This window comes from Staurois parvus, unplaced genomic scaffold (assembly GCF_062004578.1).
Source record: "Staurois parvus isolate SC_StPar_1 unplaced genomic scaffold, SC_StPar_1.0 ptg000525l, whole genome shotgun sequence".
Lineage (NCBI taxonomy): Eukaryota > Metazoa > Chordata > Amphibia > Anura > Ranidae > Staurois > Staurois parvus.
In genome coordinates, this window is record NW_028318321.1 from 219,003 (window position 1) to 245,115 (window position 26,113).

A 26,113-nucleotide genomic window follows, 5' to 3' on the forward strand; every position below is an offset into this window, starting at 1 on the left:
CTTGTGATCATAAGTAAAGTAATTTTTTTAGAATACCACAAGTCATCTCCAAATGCACAAAGATTATGGGCGCTGTCAGATGGCAAAAACAGGCAGTTGAGGTGTTTTTTCAACTCTCTTCAGCTGCCTGTCAAAACCAGGTATTGAACACTGGACAACCCCTTACCATTGCCGCAGCAAAAATAAAAACAAATTGGGCATGTTGTTTTCTGCAGGTGATACTGCCTGCCACCACTCCCAATAGAGGTGAATGGGGCCACATCATAACTGTATCCAATGTTGCAGCAAGGTGAAGAGGGATTTGAAAAAAATGCCTCTTCAAACAGGTGTACAGGAGACAACATGCCCCCTCCTGATTGCCTGCTAACTGCTGGCCATCCACTTCTGACAATGGGATTTCCTGTGGATTACAATTCACCAGCTAGGCCCATGTGAAAGAGACCTTAGGGGCTTGTTCACATCATCTCTGTTGAGCTGTGCTTTTCTGCTCACCACCACACATATATGGTGTGAACAGGGAACATAGACACCCTTTTACAATTAATTAAAAATAAACCTATATTTAGGCACATTTCCCATTCTGATCTTCTGACTGTTTTGTATAGTCATCTCTGGTTGAAGGTAGGTTTTTGGGGATATTGGAATAAGGTTGTGGTCAACAGTTAAAAAAAATATTGTACTGGACATACTTTATCTGACTTATCCACCATGCAAAGGTTCAGCTCATGTGTTTCCTGTGGAAAAGGGAATACATCATCTGCCACAAAAGACTTTCATGAATGCAGGAATAGGTCTTTGGCTGTCCCTGCATTGTGGAATTACTTTGTAGCACATATGTTATGCTATTGTTGAAAGATATACTAATAGCAGTCAATCAGTCATATCACTTGTGAATATTGCCCGGTTAGGACTGCCCTATATATTTCATACCTCTACTAAAAAAAACACGTTTTTACCTTAGAGTTAAGATTAGCTTCATAGTTAATCCCAGGTACAGGTCTGAGATTTGAAATGCAAGTGCATCAACCAGTATTTAAATCCCAACCCCTGAGTCTTGCATCATAATCCTAGCACCCAAATTAGTAAATCAATAAAATGAAAAAAATTCTGAACTTTCTTTCTGCATATTCATTCAATGATAGTCATTCATTGATTATTAAACCGAGAGTTAGGCTGGTGATCCTACAGCATGCAGCTTTAAAGTGGGGTCAGCAATTGCAGCACCCGCATTTCTATCCCACGATCCACTTTACAGCTAACCAATCAAACTTATCATGTAATTAAACTGGTCAAAATAATCATGTGATGAAAAATGTACAAGTAGCGGCTATCAGTGAAAGATGTTTCTCAGAATATGTATTAGATTCCAACATTAGAAGAAAAAGTTTACATTTTTTTCTTGCCCCTTCCTACCTCTTGATGAATAGCATTCATGTTGGTCAGTGAGGCCACTTAATACATTATTAACCAAAGGAGATGCTCTAATGGTGACATGCCAAGTTTGACCGGTGCAGGGAAAGTTAAAGTGTTACTAAACCCAGGACGTTGTATTCACTATATCTGGTCTCCCACAGTACACAGAACATGGAAATTAAATTGTTTTAGTAAATATAAACTGCTAAATACCTTTTATAACATGCATGCTTTACTGCATATACAGACTGATTTTACTGTTGTGGGTTTAGTAACATTTTAAGAGTATGCATATTCAGCTCTCTATATCTTTGGATCAACTGATTGTGGCAGGTTTACTTTCAGAAACTCTGACAGTAGCTTGTTCCCATGTAGACTTATCTGAATATAACATGATGTTCTTACTATACAGTAGTAAGCAGATGGTTCTGTATCACCCCTCCTTTTATATTTGGTGAAACTAATGTGATGGAAAATGTAAGCACAGTTACCAGGTGCTAGTGAAAAGCCAGATGAGGTGAGATGTTCCCTGTCAAGTAAGGACCTTTTTAAATGCATATGTCTATAATAAAATATTGCATTTTAATGTTTTATTCCTTCTGGGATGATACCATAGGCTACAAATTATTGTTCATAAATATTAAATCTAGTGATTGACTGGCGGAAGTGTGCAGTCACATCCACTTTTTATAAGCTGTGTGCAAGAAAAGGTAGACAGAGGGCACAGGACTAGTCACTATTAGGACCTGTTCACAGCTGTGTGCACTACAATGCACTGGCCAATCAGTGATCACATGCAAAGTTGTAAGCAAGATGTCACTTGTGACATCATTGCTTACTACGTGTGAAATCTGTGAATGATCACAGAGGTCACATGGTATAAGGCTATTCACAACATTCTTGTACCATGTGACCAATCACAGCTCACTCAGTAGTTCTCAATGGCTGCAAGAATGCAGACAGAGAAATGATTGCTTTTACATCCTATATGGGTGTAAAAGCAATCAGTGTAAAAAAAAAAAAAATCTTCATCACCCCCCAAAAGTAGTACAGTGTCACCATGGTGACACTGTACTGCTAGGGTGACAGTATGTAAAAAAATTAAAACAAAATAATAAAAAAAAAGATAAAAATGTAAAACAAAGTTTAAAAATTATAATTTTTGGTTATAAACTAATTTGGCTTATTTTGTTTTTTACTAAAAAGATAACGGAATAAATTTTAGCCAAGATTTATGATGAAATATTATTTATTTGCAAAATTTTATAAGAAAAACACTTTTTTTCGAAATTTTTGGACTTTTTCATTTACATAGCAAAAAAAATAAAAATCCCAGGGGTGAATAAATACCACCAAAATAAAGTTGTATCTGTCTCAAGAAAATGGTAAAAAATTCATATGGGTACAGTGTTACATGACCGTGCAATTGTCATTCAAAGTGTGATAGCGCTGAAAGCTGAAAATTGCCCTGGTCTGGAAGGGGGTAAAAGTGTCCGGACTGGAAGTGGTTAACATTTAAATTACAGATTTGTTACAGCAGGTATTTGAAAACAGAATAGTATAAACCTATGCCAGAATTAAGTGTGCAAGTCCTATCTAGGAACGTTATGTGGGACTGCAGCCTTTTGCTATTTTCCTCTCTTTTTTTTCTAGTCATTCTCCTCTGTGGTCATGGATGTGTGTAATTAGTGTGCAGATAGATTATGGGTGAAGTTGAGAAGTTCAAAAGATATGTAGATAATTTTAACAGCAGGCTGCCCAGGTTTTCTGATGCATTGCCAGGATAAAAAGCAAATGCTGTGGGCACATAGACTGTGTCTGCTGTTTGTTTCTCCTACCTAAGATATCATTTTTGACTGCACCTTTTAAGCACTGAGCATGTACTGGGGCACAGTAGAAGAAAGAAACAGATTATGCCTGAGCAGCTGGAGCCTGATCACTAGTCATTTACAAGCTACATTTCTGTCCCACATGGTTCTCAGTCAGCAGATATTCATGTATCAAGATATTAAAATTGGTTGGGTATTTTTTTGAGATTCATGCTACAAACTAGTTCCATCAATGGCCAACATTTGGAATATAGAAAATGTCAATAACAATGGAAGGTTATATTTCTTTTCCCCATATCCTTGTCCAAGCTACTAACACCACTTCTATTTTTAATGAAATATTGATAGAGTTACCACTGCTTCTATTTTAAATGCTTCGTGGCTCCCCCTGCCAGCACTTCTAATTTAAAGCTGGCTCTTGTAGCGTCGGTGCCAGCTGTAGAATGACAGGTGTCCTTTATCTTCATAAATAGCCTGTAATAAGGAGCCGCAGCCCTCTCAACAACAACATTGGCAGCTGGATTATCAAGATGATGAGACGCGGCTATCCAGTGAGTCTAAATGATTTGTGTTTTCACCGTTCTTCAGTGCAGAAGCTGTACACAAGTTACTCTGTTTTTGTTGCACGCAACACTTATGAAGGATTGTAACAAAAATAGATTATGAATGAAGGATGGAGCTTCACATTACTGCTCTCGATCTGATTTTCACTGACTGCATGCCCAGTCTGGTAGGAAATGTCTCCATGTAATTTATGAATGTTCTGTTTTCATTCCTTGATGTCAAGCTTTCACTCATATAACCAGCATAAATAAGGATCAGGTGCAAGAACGGTGGCATTTTTTTTCTTTATTGGTAGTTTTTCTTCTTAGATGTGTAATATCATGGATAGCACATTTCTGCAAGTGACTGTTATGTTATTTATAGCCAAAACAGGAATGATTTTCAGGAACCTTTTGTAATTTTCTACTCTGAGTGTGGCTGAATAAATCATGCATGGTGCATGCAGGTGCAAGAGATTAATGGGTTTTATTTGATAATATAGTATAGCATAATATAAAGTGCAACACTTTGTAGCAAACCATTGGATTGCTATTTGAAGTCACCTTTTGGACATGGTTAAGGCATACTGTACACTTGAACTGTTCCCATCCAACCTGTGCTTTGTAACCCAAAATTGAACTCTGGCATTCTGAGAATTTCAAAGAAAATCTATTTAGAGGAAGGGTGGAGGCTGCCATCATTAATGTCTTTGGTACTTTGTGTGTCAACTCCACAAAATATTAATGCAAGAGAGTTCAACAATGATATACTATATATTTCTTCAGTATAAGTTTTCTTTCATTGTAAACTTATTTTATTTTTAAATAACAAACCTGTCATACCTCCCTGCTCTGTACAATAGTTTTTGACAAAGCAGTCCCAGTCCTCCTCTGGTGTCCCTGTCAGCATTCCTGGCTCATCCCCCTGCCGAGTGCACCTATAGCAAGCTGCTTGCTATGGGGGCACTTGTGCGGGCTTGATCCTGAGCTGTTTTCTGTGTGCCCATTGACACACACAGCATGGCTTGACGTCGCACCCCCTGCAATCTATTTACTTGCTGTGATTGGCAGGAGCCATTGGCTCCCACTGCTTCCTCCATGCCCAGCAAGGAGAGAGCAGAGAGAGCCACTGCTCCTGGATGCAGCGATGGATCAGGCTCAGGTAAGTATAGGGGAGCTTGAGCTGCACATAGAAGGTTTTTTTACCTTAATGCAGAGAACACGTTAGGTAAATAACCTACCTTTACAACCACTTTAAAATGTGTGTCCAGACATTTTTTTTATTTGTCTTGTATATGGTGGAAAAGGAGACCTGTTTGATTTCAAATTTAATAATAGGATAAGCCAGCGCTGGCTGACATTACTTATGATTGGATTTACACAGTACCAGTGTTTAGCCACACATACGACCTTTTATAGAGGCTTGCAAGAAGTCTGTAGTGTGGTTTGATGATGGGGTTACCCTTTTATTCCGGGCATCCTCTTGATTACTGTTTCAGTAACAAGGCAGGAAGTACAAGAAAATCTGTAACAGGTAAACTGACAGCAATAAAAAGCAGAGTTCTAGACTCCATATGCTGCTAAAAAGCATTTTTATAATTTGGGGGCACACTGTTCAAATACTGCATTTTCTTTTCTTTATGAAATGTGTTTTTCCATGTTTATGGAGTAAAGGATGTAATTTAATAATGATAAAACCACACAAAGAGATAAAGTTGCTAAAACTGGAGCACTCAAAATCTGGTGCAGCTGTACATGACAGCCAATCCGCTTCTAACTTCAATTTAGCTTTGGCAATAAATCCTGGAAGCTAACTGGTTTCTGTGCAGAGCTGCGCAAGATTTTGCACTCTCCAATTTTAGTAAATAATGCCCACTATGTCTACAACTGGTTGTGTTAACTGGACAGTGGGGAAATGTGTCCACTTTGCTGCACTGCAAGTTAGTGTAAATAGGAAGCGGTTTTATGAGGTAGATTTACTGTGGGTCAAATATAAATTCCCCCCACCTGCTCATGAGTATGTTTACGTTCTTTTCACACTCATATCTCATAGACCAAAAGTCAGAGTGGTACATAGCAACAAAGGTACCTATTAAATGATAGTAGTGAAGCCAGCAGTCTGAAACGCAGATAAAAAGCATTTCTACTCAGAGAATACTGCTGACAGTTTTAGGGCTATAAAGTACCCTTTTCTAAAGGTAACATGAATAAAGTTGTTTTATAATTTTGAAAAGACCTGCCCAATAGTAGCCCATTACCCTCCTGTGTTCTCCTGGGATGTTGGTTTAACTTTGTTACAAATAGCTTGACTTTTTGACTTCTGGCCTAAGCCCTGCCCTGCTTCTTACCTGTTTATGAATTTCACCCTTTACTAGCAATGAGGTAAATGGATTCTTAACAGGACCTAAGCGCAATCACCTGAAAGATATTATTGTGCTGTGGTATAAATATAGATAAATATGCGTACCAACCTAATCCCAAAAATAAATGCTATATAAAAATAAATCATGGAGAGAGAGAGGTGCGCCAGACTAAGTGCAGTAAAAATGGTAACTGTTTATTGCACACAAGATATTTAAAAACTCACAAGATGTGGGTAAAATTCAGGCATCAGGTTATAGATATAGGACGTCATCTAGGGTGGACATCTGGAGCGGATGGCTGAGGTACCAGGGGCCAAAAAGCTCCCTCAGTGGCTGGTGCCCTGGAGTGGGTCTCAGTTTATTTTTTAGCTTGAACTATACCTAGACGATATCGATATCTTGTGGTAAAATCACTTCTACAATGGATTCTTTACAATATGCAATAAATTCTAAAATTTTACAAGAAGGCACGTAGGGATTACATAGTAATATAAAAGTTCAAAACATTGGCCTAGTGTTTTATAGAGACCTCATAATTTATGTGGACTTTGTATTTTTATGATAGAATTGAGCATTACTTCATTTAATAAAACCTGTGTAGAAAAGCTGAAATGTAAAAGAGAAATCCTTGATCCATATTAAACACACTTGTCAACTCACATCCACCAAAACCCTGGAAAGACTCAACATATTTTTTCTTTATGGTCCAGCACAAATAAAATTGCATGATGTATACTTCATATAGTTTATGAGCCATTCAGGAGATGTCTGCCACCGATTTTCTCTGAACTATTTATGAGCTTTTACTGTCCTTGTCGTGTACACAGTTACTACATTCTACATTCCATGAAATGCCACACTTCCATCACCCCCACATTTCTAAACAATTATAATTTGAGCAAGCTAACTGCACTTTAAAAACATCAGACCAAATGGGAGTTATACCTACAGACCTATGTATTAATATACATAGATCTTTGGCAAGAAAAGAATGTGATCCTTTATTATTTATGGTTGACGTACATGTGGAAAGTACAAAGCTAAGAGTCATGGTCCTTTTAGGCTCTATGCACACTAGCTTAAAAAAACCCACCAGTCCTTCTGTTAAAAAAAACCAAAAAGAAACACGCCAGTGCTCTTGGCAGAAAATAACGCTAATTTTGAGCGTTTTTGTACCAGCGTTTAGGAGCATTTAGAGTGGTTTTTTTTTTTCTGTTAGAAAAACGCTCTAAAAAATGCAAAAGAGTGTTTTTTTCTGTTTGTAAACACTGAGCTTAAAAATGCCTCTATATTACCTAATGTGCATGGACACAGGGTATAGGATAACATACAGTGAGGAACAGAAGTATTTGAACACCCTGCGATTGTGCAAGTTCTCTCACTTAGAAATCATGGAGGGGTCTGAAATTCACATTGTAGGTGCATTCCCACTCTGAGAGACAGAATTAAAAAAAAAAATTCGGGAAATCACATTGTATGATTTTTAAAGAATTTATTTGTCTTGCACTGCTGAACATAAGTATTTGAACCCCTAAGAAACAGCAAGAATTCTGGCTCTCAAAGACCTGTTACTGTGCCTTTAAAAAGTCCACCTCTACTCCACTCATTAATATAACTTGGTAGCACCTGTCTGAGCTCTTTAAAGGCACCTGTCCACCCCACAGTCAGTCAGACGCCAACTACTACCATGTGCAAGACCAAAGAGCTGTCAAAAGACACCAGAGACAAAATTGTGGACCTCCACAAGGCTGGAAAGGGCTACGGGGCAATTGCCAAGCAGCTTGGTGAAAATAAATCAACTGTTGGAGCAATTGTTAGAAAATGGAAGAGGCTAAAGATGACTGTCAGTCTCCCTCGGACTGGTGCTCCATGCATCTCACCTCATGGGGTATCACTGATGATAAGAAAGGTGAGGAATCAGCCCAGAACTACAAGGGAGGAGCTGGTCAATGACATGAAGAGAGCTGGGACCACAGTTTCAAAGGTCACTGTCGGTAGAACACTACGCCGTCATGGTTTCAAATCATGCATTGCATGGAAGGTTTCCAATGTGCATGGAGCCTAAATGTGATAAGAATGCTTGCTTTTATAAAACCATGTGTCTTCTTTATCTGAAGATAAAAATGTTTAAAACGGAGTTCCAGCTGAAAAAAAAAATCAGCCTGGCGCCAGCATCTTTAGTGTGGGCACCTGGCTGTGACAGCTTGTGGCTTCACAGCTGGGTGCCCACTGCGCATGCGTGAGAAGCATTATGCTTTGTGAATGGCCCCGTAGTCTTCTGGGACCTGTCACGTGTCCCAGAAGACTACGGGGAGGGAGGTCAACTTCCGCTTCCGATCGCCTAGGCGATTGCAGTGGGAGTGGGTACCTGTCAAATTCGGGTACCTGCTCCCCAAAGTTGCCAATCCTTAATGGGGAGTGGTGGACAAAGCATTAAAGCGAAATTTCTCCTATTGGGTGGAACTCCGCTTTAAGCAAAGTGCAAATGCATTAAATTCTCTTATTCAGTGAAGATGTATAGAATAGCAAGGATATTCAGCAACACACAACTAAAAGTAATCTTTTGGTTCAGTTTTATAACAAATTTGAATGGTTGTTATAGGATTGTGCATGTAAAACACTATCACTGCTATGTAGATTGCCGTATTGAACCAGCTTTTGATGTAGACACTGTGGTAAAACCAGTTTGTAGTTGCAGGAATTACAAATACCTTTTTCTGCTGATCATTCTCATCACTGCTAGTTGTAGAGTAGCGGTGGTGTTTTTGCAGATAAAAGTTGCTTCATGAATCTTTATGACTGGTCACTTTTTGTTTCATTGAGGGAACATGAAAATGAACAGTATCCATTCACTTTGAACTAGTGACACATTAGCTGGCATCTCAGTTAACAGGCTGTATAGGAGATAATAATGAAATAAGTGGGTGAAGAAGACAGTCGCTGTTTAATTTTAGAGTGCATAATAAGACATTGGATGTTTGAAGCATGTACAAAGTGTGTACAGGCAGTTGTGCCCTCTGTACTTGTGCCTTCACAAGATCCTTCAGAGCATTGAGGATCTGCAGCCTTACCCCTTACTTCTCATAAATGGCTTCGGAAAGTGGACATTTAGATTCATAGTTCCAACCCAAGCCCAATTTTGAGTGTTTGTAGTCCTTAGTTGAATTATATAGAATATTTGGTGCGTAATTCATCTGTTCATTTTGCAGCTAGTTGTAACTGTAGTTTTCCTGTTTTTTCCAGAACCAAACACGTGGCTTAAAAATGACAACATCATGGAGTGATCGTCTCCAAAATGCAGCAGACATTCCTGCAAATATGGATGGCCATGCACTAAAAAAATATCGTCGTGAAGCTTATCACAGGTAATTCATATTATGTCTTACCTTCCTGGACTCATAGTATGAAGTTTCTGGAGGTAGGTGGGGAACACTGTGCTAGAATGTAAAATCTTGGAAACTCCACCTGGTTGGAGAACAATGATCACTTTGTTCGTGTATGGCATTAAAAATATCTATTGTGTTTTGGGGGCTGGAAGCACTCCCTTCTTTATGGCTTTGATAGGGTTAGATCTTTTGGTTGTGGGCTTTGCAGTCTCAGTACTAGTATAACAATGTACTCTGTAGCATCCGTTGTGCCTGAACTGACACTCAGACAATGGCATTTGCTAGAAAAGCTGGTTTGTTTTGAGTGTATTTGAGTTAAAAACAACTTCAGGGAGGGCTACTGTATTTAGTCAGTTATGTTTTGGGGAAAAAAGGTAAAATGTAAAAATTACCAATGCTGTGCAGTCATTTACTAGAATTTGTAAAGTTGATGCATATGTAGATAAAGGCTTTGATAAAGGCTAGGACCACACCGTTTCCCTAAAAGGTTTTTAAAGTGCTGAAACACCTTTCCTTGGTCATGTGAGTTTGTCACGCAATGACCCCTCTGCAAAGCACCTAATGTCGTCTTTTTAAAATCTTGAAGTGTAAGTATAGCCACAAATTTCTTTACTTGTTTTAGATGTTAAAATCCCTGCTAGGTTGTTTCTTTTTCACTACCTCTGTTCTGTTGGGGAGATTCATTTTCACTTCATGTCCTGGAGATGAAAAAGGAAGTGAAAGCAAATCTCTACATATTATCCTATTTCCTGTACATTCTGTGATCAGGTATTCATGTATTGCTATATATTAGACCAATTACATATTTCACTAGAATCCTGGTCATGGGATCCAGTTAAAAATTACCCTAATAGTAACTTTGATCTGTAATTTTTTGACTATGGTATATAGCGTCACATGCATGTAATGAAACAATGAGTAACAGGTTGGTATTGTCATCAAGAGGTTCAATGACTCCACCCTCATTTTTGACATGCTGAGCTGTCCCATCCATAAAACGTGTTGTTCTTCTTCACTGCTATAAGAGCCATCATTGTATGATTACAGTGAACACATTAATCTGTGCCTTGTTCTGCTGATTGATCCCATCACATCTACCCCATCAAGTGTCATCTGACCTTCCAGAGAGGACAGTGAATTTATATCCTCTTCTTTTTAACTAACTGGGTGTATACCAGCATGGAGCAGCCACCATCCATGTATGTGGAGTGCAGGGGTCATGATGCAGCACACAGGTATTGTGCTTTATATTGTCATGTTCAGCTTCTTTTTCATCAACCATGACCACTGTAGTGATTTTCCATACCTGAAAGTTGTCTGTTTTACTCAGCACGTTAAAAAAGAATCAGAAATGCTGCTACATTTTGTAACTGTTGGGGCACAGATTACTGTCCTTGTGTTAGCCTTTTCTTTTCTTGGTTTGTATTGTATGTCATTCTTGCTTTGCATTTTTCTGTTTGTAAGTAAAGGTAGCCATATGCTCTTCTTGCCAAAGTCTACATGAGTGGAATTATTTCTGTATTTCCACATTTTGGTATAGCAGCCAATCCAATACAGGCTGCTGTTTTCTAACAGTCAATTTCCATTGTAGATTTGAATCTGATCTGGTTGGTATAAGGCAAAACAGCAGACATTTCTTCCCTCTGACATGCTGATAAGCAACAGGTAGTAAGTAGAGATGCCAGCTCAATTTGCATTCCTGTCAGTTGGGTTTCACAAGTGGAAAACATAAGTAGAGGATAGTTTTGGTTGTTTCTAAATTGCAAATTCTGTTATTGTTTACCAACTCCCTGTGATATACCTAATATGATTAATATTGCAATTATGAATCAATCTTGAAGAACCTGTTATTTTTCCTGTTCTGACCTTCCACTTGCGTATCATTGTATATTGTTTCATACTGTACATTCCATAATATGTACTAAATTGGATCTAGGCCAGCTTCAAATATTTCTGAGATTTAGGAGTACTTTTGTTACACTGAAAAAACAAGTTCAAATTGAAATAAAAAACAAATGAAAATGTTTGGATACAAAATACATGAAGTGATAAACTAGTTTGAAATGTCTTAAAGTGGTGGTGTGAGTGTGTGTATGTATGTATGTATGTATGTATATGTGTGTGTATATATGTGTGTGTGTGTGTGTATATATATATATATATATATATATATATATACATACATACATACCTATATACACACACACACACACACAGTAGGGAACAATAATTATTTGATTCCCTGTAGATTTTGTAAGTTTGCCCACTTACAAGAAAATGAAGGGTACATAATTTATCATAGGTGTATTTTAAAAGATAGAGACAGAATGTCAACCAAAAATCCAGAAAAAACATATGATACAAATGTTATACAGTGCCTTGGAAAAGTATTCCTACCCCTTGAAATTTTCTATATTTTGTCATGTTACAACCAAAAACGTAAATGTATTTTATTGGGATTTTATGTGATAGACCAACACAAAGTGGCACATAATTGTGAAGCGGAAGGAAAATGATAAATGGTTTTCAATATCTTTTAGAAATAAATATCTGAAAAGTGTGGCATGCATTTGTATTGCAAGTCTTTTTGGGTATGTCTCTACCAGCTTTGCACATATAGAGTGAAATTTTTGCTCAAGTTCTCTCAGGTTGGATGGAGAGCATCTGTGAACAGCAATGTTCAAGTCTTGTCACAGATTCTCAATTGGATTTAGGTCTGGACTTTGACTGGGCCATTCTAACACATGAATATGCTTTGATCAATCTAAACCATTCCATTGTAGCTCTGGCTGTATGTTTAGGGTCGGTTTATGGTTGTTGTCCTGCTGGAAGGTGAACCTCTGCCTCAGTCTCAAGGCTTTTGCAGACTCTTAACAGGTTTTCTCCTAATATATGTAAGAAAGTGCAGCGCTAAAAGAAAAAAACAAAAGCAGAAATAGTGTACAAAGATGGCCACCGCTCCAACCATTGGCTGCGACTGCGTGATGTCAGCAAATGGCGGCTCCACCCAACACGTTTCGTGCGCATGCATGTCCTCAGGGGTACTGCCGATGGTCAGAGCGGTGGCCATCTTGGTACACTTTTTATGCTTTTTTATTTCTGTCTCCACGTGGATACTTTTTAATGTTCTAATAAATACTACACTATTTGCAATCTTATTGGCTCCTGTGGTGAGCTATTTCCTCTAGGACAAAGGCTGACTTCTCATTCGAGTGCCCAGGATGAAGTTGGTCCGGTTTAACCCTTTGGCCGCCTTCCATTCTCAGATGTTTAATGCTTGATTGCCTGTTACCAGTTTTCATCTGGTGAGTGTACATCCGAGAGAGGTGGTGGATTCTTTTGTGTGTTCATCAGCACATTTGCACTCTGCACCTAATTATACTGCGCCTTATGGTTTCACGGACAATTACTTCCATTTATGGATATTTGACTATATAAATAGCACGTTTAACCACAGACATTGATATAGTTTTATCCTATTTATATATCTCAGAGTTTTTGTTTATTGTAACATCATTTATTACTGCACTTTACTTCACGGATCACCACGGACATTATTGTATTTAGATTCTGCCCGTGATACACTTTATTGTTTGGCATTTGCTTTTTGAGCTGTTTAGCTGATATTTTCATGCTTTTACTTGATGCAATTTACTGTTTCTCTCAGCTCATTACATTCATGATGCACTTTACCATATTGTTTGATTTTTAGATTTCGCATTTACTAATGTTTTACCATTCCTCAATATAATTTTTTTTTTCAGCGCTGCACTTATATATACTATTGTAGGGGATTGTTACCTTCACCTTGTGTGCTAGCTGCTCCCCAATTATTGCCAGCACTCACCTATATAGTAGATTCTGTTACATAGGTCTTCTTCTAAGATTGCCCTGTATTTGGTGCCATTTACCTTCTCATCAACTCTGACCAGCTTCCCTGTCCCTGCTGAAGAAAACCATCCTCGCAACATGATGCTACCACCACCATGCTGTGATAGTTTTCCACCACACATTTTGCTTTTAGGCCAAAAAGTTCAATTTTGGTCTCATCGGACCAGAGCACCTTCTTCCACGTGTTTGCTATGTCCCCCCACATGGCTTCTCGCAAACTGAAAATGGGACTTCTTATGGCTTTCTTTCAACAATGGCTTTCTTCTTGCCACTCTTCCAGGCTAGATTTGTGGAGTGCACGACTAATAGTTGTCCTGTGGACAGATTCTCCTACCTGAGTTGTGGATCTCTGCAGCTCCTCCACTGCAGTTGGTTTCACTAGATTTTAGTTAGGGTATCAGAGTAAAGGGGGCTGAATACAAATGCAAACCACACTTTTCAGATATTTATTTGTAAAAAATGTTGAAAACCATTTATCGTTTTCCTCCACTTAACAATTATGTGCCACTTTGTGTTGGTCTATCACATAAAATCCCAATAAAATATATTTACGTTTTTGGTAGTAACATGACAAAATATGGAAAATTTCAAGGGGTATGAATACTTTTCCAAGGCACTGTAAATTGAGCTGCAGTTCATGGAGTAAAATAGGTATTTGAGCCTCAAGTAAAACTTCACTTAGTACTTGGTGGAAAAACCCTTATTGGCAAGCACAGAGGTACGATGTTTCTTGTAGTTGGTTACCAGGTTTGCACGCATCTCAGAAGGAAATTTGGTCCTCTCTTTACAGATATTCTCAAAATCCTTCATGTTTCTTTGCTGCCGCTTGGCAACTCGAAGTTTCAGCTCCCTCCATAAATTTTCTATAGGATTAAGGTCTGGAGACTAGCCTAGGCCACTCCATGACCTTAATGTGCTTCTTCATGAGCCACACCTTTGTTGCCTTGGAGGTATGTTTTGGGTCATTGTGATGCTGGAAGACCCATCCAAGACCCATCTTTAGTGTTTTGGATGAGGGAAGAAATTCTCATCCAAGATGTTACAATACATGGTCCCGTCCATTGGCCCCTCAATGTGGCAAAGTCAGCCTGTACCTTTAGCAGAAAAACAGCCCTAAAGCATAATGTTTCCATCTCCAAGCTTGACTATAGGGATGGTGTTCTTAGGGTCATAGTCAGCGAGTCAAGTTAATAACAAAGAGCTTAATTTTGGTCTGATCTGACCACAGCACTGTCTCACAATTCTTCTCTGAATCATTTAGATGTTCATTGGCAAACTTCATATGGGTCTGTACATGTGCCTTCTTGAGGAGGAGGACCTTGCGGGCGCTGCAGGATTTCAACCCATGGCGGCGTATTGTGGTACAAATGGTTTGTTTGGTGACTGTGGTCCCGACTGCCTTGAGATCATTCACAAGCTCCTCCCGTGTAGTTCTGGGCTGATCCCTTCCTTTTTGCATTATCATCCTTACCCCATGAGGCAAAATCTTCCATGGAGCTCCATACCGAGGGCGATTGATGGTTATTTTGTATTTCTTCCAAATGTGGATAGTCTCTCCAACAGTTGCCTCCTTCTCACCGAGCTTCTTGCTGATGGTCTCGTAGCCCATTCCAGCCTTGTGCAGGTCTACAGTCTTGTCCCTGATGTCCTTTGACAGCTCTCTGGTCTTGCCCATGATGGTGCCCAAGAAAGATTCTGTGGACAGGTGTCTTTTATACACATATCGACTTGTCATTATAAGCACCTTCTTAAACTGACAGGACTAATCTGTGTACCATATGAGCACATAACCATTTGTGGGAGTCAGAATTATTGTTAGTTGGTAGGGGATCAAATACTTATTTTACTCACTGAACTGCAACACAATTTATAACATTTGTATTGTGTTTATTCTGGGTTTTTGGTTGGTATTATGTCTCTGTCAATTAAAATACACCTATGATAAAAATTATAGACCCTTCAGTTCTTTGTAAGTGGTCAAGCTTAAAAAATCTAAAGGGGATCAAATTCTTTTCCCCACTGTGAACGCATGATGTAGGTTCACAGCAATAGATTCCAAATGCAAATACCACACTTAGAATCAACTCCAGACCTTTTACCTGCTTAATTGATGAAGAAATAGTGAAGGAGTAGCCCACACCTGGCCATGAAACAGCTTTTGATTCAATTGTCCAATTACTTTTGGTCCCTTGAAAAAGGGGGGATGGCTACACTTAAGAGCTGTAATTACTAACCCCTTTCTCCAATTTTGATGTACATACTCTCAAATTAAACCTGAGATGTGCACTTTCACTCCATATCCATTTTATTAAGTAAATTAAATGAATTTATTAATAAATTAAGATTTATTTTTTTTACCATAACAAACATGTTATACTTACCTGCTCTGTGCCATAGAATTGCACAGAGCGGCCCGATCCTCATTCTAAGGTCCCCCGTCGGTGCTCCTAGTTCCTCCTTTTCTCAGTGTACTATCACAGGAAGCCGCTTCCTATTGTGGCACACCTTTGGGCTCGATCCCAAGCCGTGCTACCTGTGTCCATTGACACAGACAGCATGGCCTGGCCCTGCCCCTTGCTCTCTTGTCACAGGATTTGATTGACGGGGGTGAGGGGGCGGTACTAATATAAAACATTTTTTTACTTTGATGCAGGGAACACTATTCTTGATGTGTTCACATATACAGTATGCATATGTTTTGCTGAATTTCAGCTGTGCAGTTTATATTTAATTTGGTGAATTCTCACTTCTCAGCCTTTAAAAGTGAAGTTTGGGTTTTGTTTTTTTGGGCCAAATCATACTTACCTAGGTGGATGCAGCATCAGTCCCCCACCGGCTCTAGGTGTGAGAACTGAGCAATCACATGACCGTTGATCACTGAATTCTCTCTGCCGCTGTGAGCAGAGAGAAATGACTGTCAGTCAGCTTTGGCTGTACTTCTCCTTTAAGCTAAATTCATTAGTGCTGTTAGTCTTTAGATATGCACAAGGCAGAAACACATACTGTTGATAAAATTAGTTACAGTTCTGGTGGTAAGAACTGTTGAATTACGTAAAGATCCCATTAGATGACATTCAGGTAACTGTGTTATTCTGAAATATAAGTCAAATATAAGACATAAAAGTTAGTATATGATTGGTTGCACCAGGTTGGATATTACTTTGTGTGTGTGTGTATATATGTATATATATATATATATATATATATATATATCTATATATCTCTTTGTACCGCCATTCGATGTGATTATAGTACTTCAAGGACGTGTAACACGCTCAAATTGTACCAAACTTCCACACTTGGCTGACCTTGGAAGCCTCAAGTGTTTCGTAGATCACCTACTGTCATTTTACCATTATTAAGGGGCGCATGACATTTCCAGTAGAATTATTTACAATTCAAATTATTTAGGGACCTAAGTAGTCCACTTTGAGATCTTTTTTGAGACCCAAATCCTTTATTTTGAGCTCAACAGCAGCCATAAATTCACAGTAGAAGACTTCAAGCTTATATACAGGGAAATAAGATGTTTCCAGAATGCTATTAATTTTAATTCTATAGCATTACTTCATGTTACTGGAATTTGTGTGTCACATTATCATAGGAAAAGTAATTATGACTTTTTGTCCTTTCAAATATGTAAATAAGTGGTTTGAGCAGCTTAGATCCTTTGTGTAATGGTCCTTAAAGTGACACTAAAGCTTGTTGTTTTTTTTTTTTTTTCCTTTTTTGTTAAATAACTAATGTGTCTATATTTACCTGCTCTGTACAGTGGTTTTGTACAAATCAGCCTCGATCCTCTTCTTTTTGGGTCCCTGTCGGCGCTCCTGGTACTTTCCCCTCGAGCAGTCCCCCAGGGAAAGCCACTCGCCCTGGGGGCACCGCTACGTGCTCTTCCTCGAGCCGCTGCTTTATGCGTCCATAAGACACGGAGCTGTGGCTCAGCCACGCCACTCACCCCCCAGCGCTCTCCTCATTGGCCCACTAGTTGTTATTGGCCCAGATAGAGCCAATGGGCTCCCACTGCTGTCTCGACCAGTGAGGAGGAAGAGTCCCCAGACAGCAGAGGCTGCCGAGAATGTCGCTGGATCGGAGTGGGCTCTGGTAAGGATTGGAGAGGGGGGCTCTGCACACAGAAGGTTTTTTACCTTCATGCATAGAAAGCATGAAAGTAAAAAAACTTGAGCCTTTAGAACCACTTTAATGCACATATACAGAAACTCTTAAAAATGAACCAGTGCTAGAATAACTAAAAAGGATGCGCTGCTGTTTGCCTGCTGGCAATGCCTTTTGTACAGATCTGTTGTTGTTTTTTTTTTTACCACCTGCACAGCTTATTTATATGTAAATCTTAAGTAAAAAGTGATACTAAACATCAGTTTAAGAACCTATAAACCTAAAATAAATTAGCACTTAAAATAAAATTAACCTAAAACCATCATTTCTTTCTTGTCCATTGAGGGACGCATTAGGTATTTAACCTTCAGGTTATGCTGTTGCCTAGAGGAAGATTGGACACTGGTAAACTAAAAATTGTAGCCCAGCCCAGGATAACCCCTTATTATATCAGCATCCCTCAGTTGTTTGCTAGAGTCTTAGGAGGATGACATCTTTTTTTACAGCTTGCTGTGTTAGGAATAACTGATTTGTTTTTTATAGTTTTGTTTTTCAGTTTTTTTCTTCTATCACAACTTTTCTCTGCATTGTCACTGGAGCTTTGTCTCTACAGTTGCAGGTCTCAAGCATGGGTGTCCTCAGCCTAGCTTTTGGAGTACCAAAACCCTTCTCAAACTGGATTCAAAAAAATAGCCTGGAAGTGACTTTCAGGCACTGGGTTCCACATAGGTCACTTTTCAGACTTCCATGTTTTTTACATTTAGTGAGTAGGCCACTTGGGGTGATTTTGAGAACTACTTCAGTTACATGTGTCTTTGGGTGCCATTATTGCCTGTCTCTGCTGATTCTGACATGGAAGTGGTTAACACAGGGACTGTGCACTAACATCATCTGCTGGGTGACAATGTCTATTACAATGTTAAGGAAACATCTCTCTGATGCTGCTTCTGCTTGCAAAGAGCCACAGTGAACTTTGATCTTTGGTCTGCTCCTGCTGCCCACTTACTGTGACTTTGGTCACCTTCAGCCATCTGAACTTCGGCTGCTGACAACTATCTGGGTTTTCTTAGTACTTTGCCTTTTACCCTTTATTGTAACATTGTCTAATTTCAGATATTACATAGTTAATCTGGCTGAAAAAAGACAAAAGTCTATCCAGTTCAATCATTAAAATAAAAAAAAAAGTTATCCTATACTCACAGTTGATCTAGGGAAAGGCAAAAAACCCAGCAAAGGATGACCAGATTTGCTACTGCAGGGAAAAAAAATCCTTCCTGATCCCCTGAAAGGCAATTGGATATTCCCTGGATTAACTTTACCTATAAATGTTAGTGTCCAGTTATATTCTGTGTATCTAGGAAATAATCCAGGCCTTTTTTAAAGCAATCCACGTAGCTGGCCAGAATCAACTCTTGAGTGAGTCTATTCCACATTTTCACAGCTCTCACTGTGAAGAAACCTTTCCGTGTTTGGAGATTAAATTTCTTTTCCTCCAGATGTAAAGAGTGCCCCCTTGTCCTCTGTGATGACCTCATGTTGATCACATCCCCCTTAATCTCCTATTCTCAAGAGAGAATAAATTCAGTTCCTCTAATCTTTCCTCATAGCTGAGCTCCTCCATTCCTCTTATCAGTTTGGTTGCCCGTCTCTGTACTTTCTCCAGTTCCCCAGTGTTCTTTGTGTGAATTGGTGCCCAAAACTGGACTGCATATTCCAGATGAGGTCTTACTAATGATTTGTACAGGGGTAATATGATATCTCTCTCTATGCCTCTTTTAATACAAGAGAGGATTTTGCTCGCTTTAGAAACTGCAGCTTTGCGTTGCATGCCATTATTAAGCTTGTGATCTACCCCCCCCCCCCCCCAGTATGTATGATGCATGCATATTCTTAACCCCCAAGTGCATACCCTTACATTTATCAACATTAAACCTCATTTGCCACATAGTTGCCCAATTAAACAGTGCATTGAGGTCGGCTTGTAAGTTGAAGACATCCTGTAAGGACGTTATTTCACTGCACAGCTTGGTGTCATCTGCAAAGACTGAAATGGGATTTTTAATCCCAGACCCTATATCGTTTATAAATATATTAAAAAGTAAGTGTCCCAACACTGAACCTTGGGGTACACCACTGACAACCCTAGACCATTCAGAGTATGAATCATTAGCCACTACTCTCTGAATACGATCTTTTAGCCAGTTTTTTATCCATTTACATGCAGATTTTTCCAAGCCCGTAGACTTTATCTTACACATTATCCGTGTGCGGGGAACTGTGGCAAACACTTTTGCAAAATCCAAGTATACCACATCCACCGCCACCCCTCTGTCCAAGTTTTTGCTCACCTCCTCATAAAAAGAAATCAGATTTGTTTGACAACTTCTGTCTTTCATGAATCCATGCTATCTGTTGCTTAAAATATTTTTTTTCCAGCAAGAACTCATCTATGTGGTCTTTTATTAAACTCTCCAGTGTCTTACCAACTATAGAAGTTAAGCTAACAGGTCTATAATTACTCGGTAAAGATTTTGATCTTTTTAAATATTGCTACCACATTGGCCTTATGCCAATCCAGTGGTACTATGCCAGTCATTAAAGAGTCCCTAAAAATTAGAAACAATGGCTTTGAAATGATAGAGCTCAATTCTTTAAGGACCCGTGGGTGTCTGCCATCCGGTCCAGGTGCTTTACTCACCTTTATTCTGTCTAAATATTTTTGGATCATATCAATTGTGAGCCAATGTGGATCATCTGGAGCTGTGTCAATACCATGCCCATTATGGACAAGAGCTCCCCCATGCTCCTTTGTATACACAGAGCTGAAGAAGGTATTCAATACATTTGCCTTCTCTTTGTCCCCAGTCACCCACTCTAGATTATTTTGTAAAGGGCCTACATGCTCGGACCGGATCTTTTTACTATTAATCTATTTGAAGAATTTTTATGGGGTCAGTCCTGCTATCTTTTGCAATCTGTGATAAGTTTTCAATTTTTGCGGCCTTTATTTCCTTTTTGCATATTCTGTTATATTCTTTGTAATGTTTAATCAATGATAGAATTCCTTCATTTTTTTACATTTAATAAAAGCTTTTTTCTTATTATCTATAGCTTTTTTAACTTTGGCTGTAAGCCACATAGGTTTGATTTTTAGCCTTTAACCACTAGCCTACAGGGCACTTATACCCCCTTCTTGCCCAGGCCAATTTCTAGCTTTCAGTGCTGTTGCACTTTGAATGACAATTGCACGGTCATGCAACACTGTACCCATATAAAATTTTTATCATTTTTTTTTTGTGACAGATAGAGCTTTATTTTGGTGGTATTTAATCACCTGGGTTTTTTATTTTTTCTTAAACCAAAAACCACTGAAAATTTTGAAAAAAAAATGTTTTTTCTTAGTTTTATTTATAAAATTTTTTAAATAAGTGATTTTTATCCTTCACTAGTGTGCGCTAATGAGGCTGCAGTGATGGGCACTGATAGGCTGCACTGATGGACACTGATAGGTGGCACTGATGGGCATTGACAGGCATCACTGATGGGCACTGAAAGGCAGCACTCATATATGGCACTGATAGGTGGTACTGACTGGCACTGATAGGCGGCACTGACTGGCACTGGTAGGTGGCACTGTTAGGCGGCACTGATGCACACTGATAGGCGGCACTGATTGGCAGCACTGATAGGTGGCACTGACTGGCATTAATAGGTGGCACTGACGGGTGACACTGAAAGGCAGCTCAGATGGGCACTGAAATGTGGCATTGATGTGGCACTGATGGGCACTGGTAGGTGGCATGGATGAGCACTGACAGCTGGCACTGATGGACACTGACAGGTGGCGCTGCTGGGGCTACACAGATCATCAGGGCACACTGATCATCAGTGCCCCGATGATCAGTGTACATGTCGCCTCTGAGGGATGCCGATTACCGGCTCTCGCCTCCTCTTGAGCTGTCAGTGTGACAGCTCGTGAGGAGAGAAATGCAGATAACCGGCATTTCCCTATTTACATGCGATCAGCTGTGATTGGACACAGCTGATCACATGACCGAGCCGACATCTTCGTACGCACCCCCATGTGCAGTTCCACCCATAATGCTTCAGCCTCATCACACTCTTCATCAACTAAGTCCTCTTTCCCACTCGCTCTGAGATCACTTCTCACATAGAGGCAGACACCAACACCTTTCCTATTTACCATGTCACTCTGAAAGAGAACATAGCCAGGAATATTAATATCCCAGTCATGTGACAAATGAAGCCAAGATTCAGCAATACCAATTAAATCATAGTTCTCTTCATGCACCAAAGCTTCCAACTCATCTATTTTGCTTGGCAGGCTTCTAGCATTGGTGAAAAAACACTTTAATCCATTGACACCTTGTTCACACGTATTTTGCATATTTTTCATTTTCATACAAATGGTAACAATTCCACTGGTTGTTTGTAACATGGGAACTTTCTTATCAACTGCCATATGCTCCACCATCTTTCTCCATTCAACTTGCCAATAAGTACTGACCCCTGTCTGATCTGTCTACTCCGTTATAATCTAATTCACCCTCCCCCCTTGATCCTAGTTTAAATACTCCTCCAGACTTCCCATAAACCTCTCCCCCCAGCACAGCAGTCCCCTTTCCATTTAGGTGCAAACCATTTCTAGCATATAGATTCCACCCCAATGAAAAGTCAGCCCAGTGCTCTAGAAACCCAAATCCTTCCCTCTTACACCAGGTCTTCAGCCATGTATTGAGTTCTCTAATCTCCCCCTGTTTTCCTGAGTTGCGCATGGCACAGGTAATATTTCAGATAATATCACCTTGGAGGTCATTCCCTTCAACTTGCAGCCTAGTTCTTTAAATTGATTCTTTAGGAGCCTCCACCTTCCATGTATTTTGTCATTGGTTCCAACATGGACCAAGACAGCTGGGTCATGCTCCGTCCCTCCCAGTAATTTATCAACTCGGTCCACCACATGCCGAACCCTGGCACCAGGGAGATGGCAGACCATTCGGTTGAAGTGATCCTGGCAACAAATTATTCTTTCAGTCCTTCTGATTATAGAGACCCCTACTACCACCAGCTGTCTAGGGCTTCCTGCACTCCCCTTACCACACCTCCCAGATGGTCTGCCCTTCTGGCTGTTAGGGATAGCAGTGACATCCAGGGCTGCCACCCCTGAGCTTGCCACCCCCACATCTTCACCCAACTTGGCAAATTTGTTTGGGTGCACAAACACAGGGCCGGCCTTTCTTTTCTGTGAGCCCCTACCACTCCCTATACAGTAACCTATCTTCCTACCTGATAATCCTTATTAGCCCCTCAGCCCTCCACATCAATCCCATTAGCTGCCTGCTCAGAGAGCAGATGACCCCTTTCAAGGTCGGTTCTGCCCAGTGTTGCAACTTGCTCCTCCAGATCTCTAACACGAATTTCCAGAAAGGCAACCTGCTCACATCTGTCGCAGCAGTATCCATCCTGGAGATGTTGCTCCATTGCTGCATACATGCGGCACACTGTGCATTGCACAAAACCTTCCACCCTGTTAGCAAACATTATCCCAGTTACAATATCCCAGTTACAGGAAATATCAGTTGTCACTTATAGGTTAGTAGACTCCTGTTATAATCTCCTGTTTTTAACTCTGTTTTTTTTTTTAACTTCACTAATGCAGGCCATAGATGGGTCGAAAATCAGCCGATTTTTCGGCCGAAAATAAAATCGGCCGATTTTCGGATCGGATCGTTAGTGGGCGATTTGGTCGGCCGTTTTTCGGTATCTTGGCCGTTTTTTTTTTCCCGTTAAAGTTGGAAAAAAATCGGCCGATTTTGCCGATCGGCCGATTTTCGCGGCAATTAGTGGGCAAATCGGCCGATTTTTTACCGATAAAAAATCTGCGCATGAGCAGTGACCTGCAAGAGGAAGACAAAAAGAAGAAGAGGAAGACGATGAAGAAGAGGATGAGGATGAAGAAGAAGAAGAAGAGGATGAGGATGAAGAAGAAGAAGAAGAGGATGAGGATGAAGAAGAAGAAGAGGATGAGGATGAAGAAGAAGAGGATGATGATGAAGAAGAGGATGAGGATGATGATGAAGAAGAGGATGAGGAAGAAGAGGAGGATGAGGATGAAGATGAAGATGAGGATGAAGAAGAAGATGAAGAAGAGGATGAGGATGATGAAGAAGAGGATGAGGATGATGAAGAAGAGGATGAGGATGATGAAGAAGAGGATGAGGATGAAGAAGAGGATGAGGAAGAAGAGGAGGAGGAGGATGAGGATGATGATGAAGAAGATGAGGATGATGAAGAAGAATAGGATGAGGATGAAGAAGAAGAAGAAGATGAGGATGAAGAAGAAGAAGAAGATGAGGATGAAGAAGAAGAAGAAGAGGATGAAGAAGAAGAAGAAGAGGATGAAGAAGAAGAAGAGGATGAGGATGAAGAAGAGGATGAGGATGAAGAAGAGGATGAGGATGAAGAAGAGGATGAGGATGAAGAAGAAGAAGAGGATGAGGATGAAGAAGAAGAAGAATTCCAGTCCAGCATAAAGTGTCTCTGCAGAGAGCTCCGCTATTTCTGACAGTTCCTTGACATTTACAGCGGTTGAAACATTGTATCTATTTGTTTCCGAATAAAAACATCTGTATCCTAAATGGAAACAAATAGATACATTGTTGCAACTTCTATAAATGTCAAGGAACTGTCAGAGAACTGTCAAAGAAATAGCAGAGCTCTCTGCAGGGACACTTTTTGCCAGCTCTAGACGGGTAGAAAATCGGCCGATTTTTTTTTTTACCATTGATGGTAACGTCGGCCACTTGAACAACCGATTTTTCGTTTTTTAAAAGAAAAATCTGCAGTTTTTCTCCCCATCTATGGCCTGCATTAGTCAAAGGTCCAGCAAGCAAAATACAGGCAAGCTCAAAAATGAGCAAGCTCAAGAGTGAGCTCTACAGCAAGCTATATAGGACCTGTATCACCTGTGACCAATTAACCCCTCCCCTTAATTTGCAGACTGATGGAAGACAAGGAAAGGAAGAAAAAACAAAGCTATTTAAAAAGTGACAGAAAAAGTGATTTAAAAAAGTTAAAGCTTTTAGCAAGACCCAAAAAAGACAATAAAACAACTACAAGCACCAGCAGTCACCAGCAGTCAAAAGTAAAACTTTTTCACTCTCCACTCAAATTTCCCACTCTTTTTAGCTATCAGCCAGCAAAAAATGCCAGTTAGGGGGACAGTTCCACTGTGTCGGGTTCTCCCTAGCTTGCATTCTACTAATGGTTTCCGAGGCTGCTTGTAGCATGCCTGCTAGTAAAGCCAACATCTGCATCCTGGAATTACTACAGTGTATTGAAAAAGTATTTGTACTCCTTGAAATTTTCCATATTTTGTCATGTTACAACCAACAACATAAATGTGTTTTATTGGTATTTTATGTGATAAACCAACACAAAGTGGCACATAATTGTGAAGCGGAAGGAAAATTATAAATGTTTTTCAAAATGCTTTACAAATATCTGAAAAGTGTGGTTTGCATTTGTATTCAGCCCCCTTTACTCTGATACCCCTAACTAAAATCTAGTGGAACCAATTGCAGTCAGAAGTCACCTAATTAGTAAATAGAGCCCACCTGTGTGTAATTTAATCTCAGTATAAATACAGCTGTTCTGTGAAGCTCTCAGAGGTTTGTTAGAGAACATTCATGAACAAACACCATCATGAAGGTCAAAGAACACACCAGACAGGTCAGGGATAATGTTGTGGAGAAATGTAAAGCAGGGTTAGGTTATAAAAAAAATATTCCAAGTTTTGAACATCTCACGGAGCACTGTACAATCCACCATCCGAAAATGGAAAGAGTATGGCACAAATGCAAACCTACCAAGACATAGTTGTCTACCTAAACTGACAGACCAGGCAAGGAGAGGATTAATCAGGGAAGCAGTCAAGAGGCCAATGGTGACTCTGGAGGAACTGCAGAGATCCACAGCTCAGGTTGGAGAAAGAATTCTGGGCTTTATGTAAGAGTGGCAAGAAGAAAGTCATTGTTGAAAGAAAGCCATAAAAAGTCCCATTTGCAGTTTGCGAGAAGCCATGTGGGGGACACAGCAAACATGGAAGAAGGTGCTCTGGTCAGATGAGACCAAAATTTATCTTTTTGGCCTAAAAGCAGAACGCTATGTGTGGGGAAAAAAACTAACACTGCACATCACCCTGAAAACACCATCCCTACCGTGAAACATGGTGGTGGCAGCATCTTGTTGTGAGGATGCTTTTTTTCAAAAGGGACAGAGAAGCTGGTCAGAGTTGATGGGAAGATGGATGGAACCAAATACAGGGCAATCTTAGAAGAAAACCTGTTAGAGTCTACAAAAGACTTGAGGCTGGGGGGGGGTTCACCTTCAATCAGGACATGACCCTAAACATACAGCCAGAGCTACAATGGAATAGTTTAGATCGATCAAAGCATTCCCATATGTTAGAATGGCCTAGTCAAAGTTCAGACCTAAATCTAATTGACAGTCTGTGGCAAGACCTGAACATTGCTGTTTACAGATGCTCTCCA

At 39.8% G+C, this 26,113-nt stretch overlaps 1 protein-coding gene across 4 annotated transcripts in view; it reads left to right on the forward strand.

The window, feature by feature from the left end:
- The window catches only part of NT5C2 (5'-nucleotidase, cytosolic II), a 158,503-nt gene that overhangs the window by 41,801 nt on the left and 90,589 nt on the right, over positions 1-26,113 (forward strand). For 2 of the 4 annotated variants that reach the window (XM_089690239.1, XM_089690242.1), the window contains exons 1-2: positions 3,666-3,793; positions 9,391-9,512. In XM_089690239.1, coding sequence (XP_089546365.1) covers positions 3,773-3,793; positions 9,391-9,512 — 143 coding nt within the window. In that variant the 5' untranslated portion in view covers positions 3,666-3,772. Of the gene's footprint in view, positions 1-3,665; positions 3,794-9,390; positions 9,513-26,113 lie in introns of those variants that run through there. The other 2 variants (XM_089690241.1, XM_089690240.1) reach the window with 1 other exon arrangement.